This window comes from Camarhynchus parvulus, unplaced genomic scaffold (genome assembly GCF_901933205.1).
Source record: "Camarhynchus parvulus unplaced genomic scaffold, STF_HiC, whole genome shotgun sequence".
Classification (NCBI taxonomy): Eukaryota; Metazoa; Chordata; class Aves; order Passeriformes; family Thraupidae; genus Camarhynchus; species Camarhynchus parvulus.
The window spans coordinates 504-8,711 of NW_022147753.1; the positions used below are offsets into that span (position 1 = coordinate 504).

The window sequence follows — 8,208 nt, forward strand, 5'->3', positions numbered from 1 at the left end:
AAATTCCAAATAAATCCCTAAAAATTAAAAAAAAATTCTAAAAAATTCCAAAAAAAATTCTAAAAAATTAAAAAAAAAAATTCTCCAAAATTCCAAATAAATCCCCAAAAATTAAAAAAAAATTCTAAAAAATTCCAAAAAAAAAAATTTCTCCGAAATTCCAAAAAAATCCCCAAAAATTCAAAAAAAAAAATTCTAAAAAATTCAAAAAAAAAAAAAAAATCAAAAAAAATTCTCCGAAATTCCAAATAAAGCCCCAAAAATTAAAAAAAAAATCTAAAAAATTCCAAAAAAATCCGAAATTCCAAAAAAATTCTCCGAAATTCCAAATAAATCCCCAAAAATTAAAAAAAATCTAAAAAATTCCAAAAAAAAATTTCTCCAAAATTCCAAATAAACCCCAAAAATTAAAAAAAAATTCTAAAAAATTCCAAAAAAAATTTCTCTGAAATTCCAAAAAATCCCCAAAAAAAAAAAAAAAAATCTCCAAAATTCCAAAAAAAAAATCCTCCGAAATTCCAAATAAATCCCCAAAATTAAAAAAAAATCTCCAAAATTCCAAAAAAATTCTCCGAAATTCCAAAAAATCCCCAAAATTAAAAAAAATTCTAAAAAATTCAAAAAAAAAATCTCCAAAATTCCAAAAAAATTCTCCGAAATTCCAAAAAAAATCCTCCGAAATTCCAAATAAATCCCCAAAAATTAAAAAAATTCCAAAATTCCAAAAAACGGGGTCTTGGGAAATTCCAAATAAATCCCCAAAAATTCCTCCAAAAGTTCCCCAAAATTCCCTGGGGCTCACCGGGGACCTGGTGATTTGGGGTTTGGGTGACGTTGAGGCTGTAGGTGAAAGGGGCTTGGGGGGGGGGCGTACTCCATTTGGAGCAGCTGGGGCCCTTGTTGTCCGTGCAGGACATTTTGGCTTCCGAGGGACCTTCCACGGCCAGGCCCAGCCCTCCCGTGCCGGCCCCCCTGGAAAACGGGGTTTGGGGTCACGGGAGGGGAGATTTGGGGGGAAAACGGGGTTTGGGGTCATGGGAGAGGGGGAAATGGGGTTTGGGGTCATGGGAGGGGTTAGGGTTAGGGTTAGGGTTAGGGGGATTTAGATTTTTTTAGGGTTAGATTTGGGGGGAAAATGGGATTTGGGGTCGTGGGAGGGGAGATTTGGGGGGGAGGGGGGGTTGGAAAACGGGGGGGGCACAGGAGGGGGAGATTTGGGGAAAACGGGGTTTGGGGTCGTGGGAGGGGAGATTTGGGGGAAAATGGGGTTTGGGGTCGTGGGAGGGGAGATTTGGGGGGGAAAATGGGGTTTGGGGTCACGGGGAGAGGGGAAATGGGATTTGGGGTCATGGGAGGGGTTAGGGTTAGGGTTAGGGGATTTAGATTTTTTTAGGGTTAGATTTGGGGGGAAAATGGGATTTGGGGCCATGGGAGAGGGAGATTTGGGGGAAAATGGGGTTTGGGGGTCATGGGAGGGGAGATTTGGGGGGAAAACGAGGTTTGGGGTCATGGGAGGGGAGATTTGGGGTCATGGGAGGAGGGAAATGGTGTTTGGAGTCATTGGATGGGGAGACAATGGGATTTGGGGTCACGGGAGAGGGAGATTTGGGGGGGAAATGGGATTTGGGGTCACGGGAGAGGGAGATTTGGGGGGGAAATGGGATTTGGGGTCACGGGAGAGGGAGATTTGGGGGGGAAATGGGATTTGGGGTTGTGGGAGGGGAGATTTGGGGAAGAAAAGTGGATTTTTGGGGTCATTGTGGTCAGGTTTGGGGAATAAAGGGGATTGAGGCAGTGTGGGAGGAGGAGATTGGGATTTCGGGAATTCCCGGCAGGATTTGGGGATTCCCGCCGGGATTTTGGGGATTCCCGCTGGGATTTTGGGAATTCCTGTTGGGATTTCAGGATTCCCATCAAGATTTTGGGGAGCCCCATCAGGATTTTGGGGATTCTCGCTGGGATTTTGAGAGTTCCCATCAGGATTTTCAGGATTCCCATTGGGATTTTGGGGATTCCCATCAGGATTTTCAGGATTCCCATTGGGATTTTGGGGATTCCCGCCGGGATTTTGGGGATTCCCGCTGGGATTTTGGGGATTCCCATCGGGATTTTCGGGATTCCCATTGGGATTTTGGGGATTCCCATTGGGATTTTGGGGAGCCCCATCAGGATTTTGGGAATTCTCGCTGGGATTTTGGGGATTCCTGTCAGGATTTTCAGGATTCCTGTTGGGATTTTGGGGATTCCTGTCAGGATTTTCAGGATTCCCGTTGGGATTTTCAGGATTCCCGCCAGGATTTTGGGGATTCCCGCTGGGATCAAGGCTCTCACCGGGTCTCCACGGTGAATTTGTTGGGCTGGTTGGTGGTGCCGCTCTGGATGCCGGGGCCGTGCACCCGCACCCGGCTGGGGTCGCAGCCCTCGGTGACGGGGACACGGAACGGGCTCAGCGGCACCGGGACCCCCCGAGGTCACGTCCACCTTGTGCAGGCCTGGGGGGGCAGCGGGTCACCCCAAATCCCACCAAACCCCACCCAAAGCCCACCAAAAATCCCTCAGAGCCCCTCAAAACCCACCAAAAATCCCCCCCAAATCCCTCAAGGTTGCCCAAAAATCCTGCAAAATCCCTCAAAACTCCACAAACCCATAAATGTCCCCCCAAGACTCTCAAAATCCCTTAAAATTCCCCCAAAATGCTCCAAAATTCCCCCAAAATGCTCCAAAATCCTCTCAAATCCAACAAAATCCCTCCAAATTCACTGGGAGTGCCCCCAAATCCCTCATAATCCCCGAAAAACCTTCATAATCCCTCAGAATATCCCAAAACTCTCAAAATCCCCCCAAGCCTCCAAAATCCTCCAAAATCCTCCAAAATCACCCCAAAATCCCTCAAAGTCACCCAAAATCCCCCCAGATCTCCCCGGAATGCGGGGCGCGCTCACCCTCCTCGTAGGGCGTGTACTCCACGTGGTAGGTGCCATCACCCCGGTCCTCCACGAAGGTCTCGGTGACGTTTCCGGAGGGGTTGGACACCAAGGCCTTGACCAGGGGACCGCCGGCCTTGGACACGGGCGCTGGCGCCCACCGAACTCCGCCACGGCCTCGCGGAACACGGCTGGGATGGGGAAATGGGGTTGGGGTCAATGGGGTCTTCTTCCAACACAACCCAACTCAACTCAACCCAACTCAACCCAACTCAACACAGCCCAACTAAACACAGCCCAACTCAAGTCAACCCAAATCATCCCAACCCAACCCAACCCAACCCAACTCAACCCAACCCAACTCAACTCAACCAAACTCAACCCAACCCAACTCAACTCAACCTAACTCAATTCATCCCAGCCAACCCAATTCAACCCAACCCGTTCCATCATCTTCCAACACAACCCAACTCATCCCAACTCAGCTCAAGCCAACCCAACCAAACTGAACACAATTCAACTTATCTCAACCAAACTCAACCCATCCCAACCAACGCAACCCATTGCATCTTCTTTCAACTCAACCTGACCCAACCCAACTCATCCCAACTCAACTCGTCCAAATCCAACTCAACCCAACCCATCCCAACCCAACTCAAGCCAACCCAACTCAACTCAACTCATCCCAACCCAACTCAAGCCAACCCAACTCAAGTCATCCCAGCCAACCCAACTCAACTCAACTCATCCAAACCAAACTCAACCCATCCCACCCCACCCCAAACTCACCCTTCCCCTCCACGCCGGGCCCGTACACCTTGATGCCGCCAGATTCCACGGCCCGGTGCCGCTCCACGCCAAGACGCGGTGCTGGGGAAGTGCGGCACGGGCTGCCCGCCGTACTCCACGGTGACGGTGTGTGCACGCGCTGCGCGCGCCAAGGGCGTGTAGGCGGCGATGGTGTAGATGCCGCCGCCGTTCTCCTCCTCCCCCTCACGCCCGCCCAGCGCCCGCCTCCGGCGATGCCGATGGTCAGCTTCGCCGCGCCGCCCCGCTGCAGTCCACGCTGAACCGCCCGCTGCCCGGCCGCGGCCTTCTCCAACCCCGCCCTTCGCAGGTGACCTTGGAAGGGTCGAACTTGGGCCGGATAGGCGGAACGGGCAAAGCCCGGGATGTGGGCGCCGGGCAAAGAGGATGTTGATGTTGTAGTCGCCGGGCTCCGTGGGCAGGTAGGACACGGAGCAGGTGCCGCCCGCTGTCCTGGCACTCGATTTTGCCTCGCAGGGCCCCTCCACGGTCAGCCCCAAACCGCCCGTGCCGGCGCCTTTGGTGTCGATGGTGAACGGGGCCGGAACCCCCGCCAGGCCCCCCTGGAGACCGGGGCCAAAGGCACGGACCTGGGGAGGTGGAAGGGTTGGGTTGGGTTGGTTGGGTTGAGTTGGGGTGGGTCAGGTTGGGATGGGTTGGATTGGATTGGTTGGGGTGAGTTGGGATGGGTTGAGTTGGGTTGGGATGGCTTAGGGTGGGGTGGGTTGAGTCGGGTTGTGTTGAGTTGGTTGGGTTGAGCTGGGTTGAGTTGCTTGGGATGAGTTGGGTTGGGTTGGTTGGGTTGGGTTGAGTTGAGTTGAATTGGGATGGGTTGAGACGGAATGGGTTGGGTTGGTTGGGTTCAGTTGGGTTGGGTTGGTTGGGTTGAGTTGGGATGGGTTGGATTGGTTGAGTTAGGTTGAGTTGAGTTGAATTGGGATGGGTTGAGATGGAATGGGTTGGGTTGGTTGGGTTGAGTTGGGATGGGTTGGATTGGTTGAGGTTGGGTTGGGTTGGTTGGGTTGAGTTGAATTGGGATGGGTTGAGACGGAATGGGTTGGTTGGGTTGAGTTGGGCTGGATTGGTTGAGTTGAGTTGGGTTGGGCTGGTTGGGTTGGGTTGAGTTGAATTGGGATTCGTTGAGACGGAATGGGTTGGGTTGGTTGGGTTGAGTTGAGTTGAATTGGGATGGGTTGAGACGGAATGGGTTGGGTTGGTTGGGTTGAGTTGGGCTGGATTGGTTGAGTTGAATTGAGTTGGGTTGAGTTGGGTTGGGTTGAGTTGGGCTGGATTGGTTGAGTTGAATTGAGTTGGGTTGAGTTGGGTTGGGTTGAGTTGGGTTGGATTGGTTGAGTTGAATTGAGTTGGGTTGAGTTGAAGTGGATTGGTTGAGTTGGATCCCAGGACCCCCACCCCATAAACCGCCCATAAACCCCCCCAAGCCCCTCCCCTCACCTTGGAGGGGTCAGTGGCCGGCACCACCTCGACGGGGAAGGGGCTGCCGGGCACGGGCACGCCGTCGTAGGTGACCTCCACGCTTTTTTGCACGGCGCGCGGCGCTGCTCCTCGGGGCAGCGGGGGGCTCCACTGGGGATTTTTGGCGCCTTTTTCCGGGCCCAGGATGCGGCACCCACCTTGCCCTGGCCCCCGCCCTTGGCCTTGACCGTGAACTCCTGCGCCTTGCCCACCTCCAGCTCTGCGCACGGAAATTGGGGAGGGGGCAATGGGTCAGGGACGGGGAACCCCCAAATCCCCCTGAACCTGGGGGGGTAATGGAACTGGGGAGGGGGCAAAGGGTTAGGGAGCCCAGATCTGCCCGAAATGGGGGTGAATCCCAAAGTGGGGAGGGGGCCATGAACTGGGGACAGGGAACCCCAAATCTGCCCGAAATGGGGTGAATCCCAAAGTGGGGAGGGGGCCATGAACTGGGGACAGGGAACCCCAAAACCAGTCTGAAACTGGGGGTGAATCCCAAATTGGGGAGGGGGACAAAGGGTTAGGGACCCCAGATCTACCTGAAATGGGGGTGAATCCTAAATTGGGGAGGGGGCCATGAACTGGGGACAGGGAACCCCAAAACCAGTCTGAAACGGGGGGTGAATCCCAAATTGGGGAGGGGGACATGAACTGGGGACAGGGAACCCCAAATCTGCCTGAAACGGGGGGTGAATAACAGATTTGGGGAGGGCGTCCTAAAATTGGGGTGCAAATCCCAAAATTCAGGTGGAATTAGGGGGGGATCCCAAAATTGAGGACAGGAAACCCCCAACCCTCCCCCTCCCAAACCCCCCAGAATCCCCCAAACCCAAACCCCCTCCAGCCCCCTCCCCAAATTCAGGGACCCCTCCCCAAATCTGGAGTCCCCCCCGGGACCCCAACCCCTCTAAGACTGGGGTGCAAAGGCGGTGCCTAAACCCCCTTAAAATGCCCCAAAAACCCCTCAGTACCCCCCAAAAACCCCTTCCCAAATTAAGGGACCCCTCCCCAAATTCAGGGACCCCCGCCCCAAATTCTCTTCCCCCCCCAGCCTCACTGGTTCCCTTGGGAGGAGACAAGAACTGTCCCCAAACCCCCTCAAACCTCCCCAAACCCCCTCAAACCTCCCCAAACCCCCTCAAACCCCCCCCTCAGAGCCCCTCAAATCCCTCCCCAGCCCACTCCCCAAATTCAGGGACCCCTCCCCAAATTCAGGGACCCCTCCCCAAATTCAGGGACCCCTCCCCAAATTCAGAGACCCCTCCCCCAAATCTGGATTCCCCCCCAGGACCCCAACCCCTCTAAGACTGGGGTGCAAAGGAGGTGCCTAAACCCCCTTAAAATGCCCCAAAAACCCCTCAATACCCCCCAAAAACCCCTTCCCAAATTAAGGGACCCCCGCCCCAAATTCAGAGACCCCTCCCCAAATTCAGAGACTCCTCCCCAAATCTGGATTCCCCCCCGGGACCCCAACCCCTCTAAGACTGGGGTGCAAAGGCGGTGCCTAAACCCCCTTAAAATGCCCCAAAACCCTCTCAGTACCCCCCAAAAACCCCTTCCCAAATTCAGGGACCCCTCCCCAAATTCAGGGACCCCCGCCCCAAATTCTCTTCCCCCCCCAGCCTCACTGGTTCCCTTGGGAGGGACAAGAACTGTCCCCAAACCCCTCAAACCTCCCAAACCCCCTCAAACCTCCCCCAAACCCCCTCAAGCCCCCTCAGAGCCCCTCAAATCCCTCCCCAGCCCACTCCCCAAATTCAGAGACCCCTCCCCAAATTCAGAGACCCCTCCCCAAATCTGGATTCCCCCCCAGGACCCCAACCCCTCTAAGACTGGGGTGCAAAGGCGGTGCCTAAACCCCTCTTAAAATGCCCCAAAACCCCTCAGTACCCCCAAAACCCTTCCCAAATTCAGGGACCCCTCCCCAAATTCAAAGACCCCTCCCCAAACCCCCCCGGCCCCCCTTACTGTCGTCCAGGCCGGAGATTTTGATCTTGCCCAGGTCCACCCCGGGGCTGACCCCGACGCCGAAGGGGCTCTTGGGGATGGGGTCCCCGTGGGGTCACCGACACCCCCAGATTGCCCTGGGGACACCATGGGCTCAGGGGGCGGGGGCTTCAGGGGGCCCGAGCCCATCCAGGGGGTTTGGGGATTTTTTAGGTTTTTGGGATTTTTTTAGGGGTTTTTTTGGGATTTTTTAGGGGTTTTTTGGGATTTTTAGGGGTTTTTTTGGATTTTTTAGGGGTTTTTGGGATTTTTAGGGTTTTTGGGATTTTTAACGGGTTTTTGGAATTTTTTGGGGTTTTTGGGATTTTTAGGGTTTTTGGGGATTTTTAGGGGTTTTTGGGATTTTTTTGGGGGGTTTTGGGAATTTTTAGGGTTTTTTGGGATTTTTTTAGGGGTTTTTTTGGATTTTTTTAGGGGTTTTTTTGGATTTTTTTAGGGGTTTTATGGGATTTTTGAGGGGGTTTTTTGGATTTTTTTAGGGGTTTTTTTGGGATTTTTTAGGGGTTTTTTTGGGATTTTTAGGGTTTTTTTTGGATTTTTTAGGGTTTTTTTGGATTTTTTAGGGGTTTTTTGGGATTTTTTAGGGGTTTTTTGGGATTTTTTAGGGGTTTTTGGGATTTTTGGGGTTTTTGGGATTTTTTTAGGGTTTTTTGGATTTTTTAGGGGTTTTTTGGGATTTTTTTAGGGGTTTTTGGGATTTTTTTAACGGGTTTTTGGAATTTTTTAGGTTTTTTGGGATTTTTAGGTTTTTTTGGGATTTTTAGGGGTTTTTTTGGGATTTTTTTAGGTTTTTTTGGGATTTTTTAGGGGTTTTTTGGATTTTTAGGGTTTTTTGGATTTTTTAGGGTTTTATGGGATTTTTGAGGGGGTTTTAGGGGGTGCTTGGGGGGTTTTGGGGGTCACAGAGCCAATTTTTGGGGTCATTGAAGGTTTTGGGGTGTTCTACCCGCTGCACAGGTGTGTAGGTGACAGTGGGGGTGTTTCTGGGGTTTCA

At 52.3% G+C, this 8,208-nt stretch overlaps 1 protein-coding gene across 1 annotated transcript; it reads right to left on the minus strand.

The window, feature by feature from the left end:
• Positions 1-802: 802 nt before the first annotated feature.
• On the minus strand, positions 803-3,886 carry LOC115915895 (filamin-A-like; the record flags this gene model as incomplete). The annotated part of the gene is given in 6 exon segments (XM_030969603.1): positions 803-972; positions 2,332-2,460; positions 2,462-2,492; positions 2,943-3,101; positions 3,714-3,789; positions 3,791-3,886. Coding segments are annotated over 6 exon segments (661 nt in total), but the record flags the coding sequence as incomplete, so codon positions are not given.
• Positions 3,887-8,208: the final 4,322 nt, after the last annotated feature.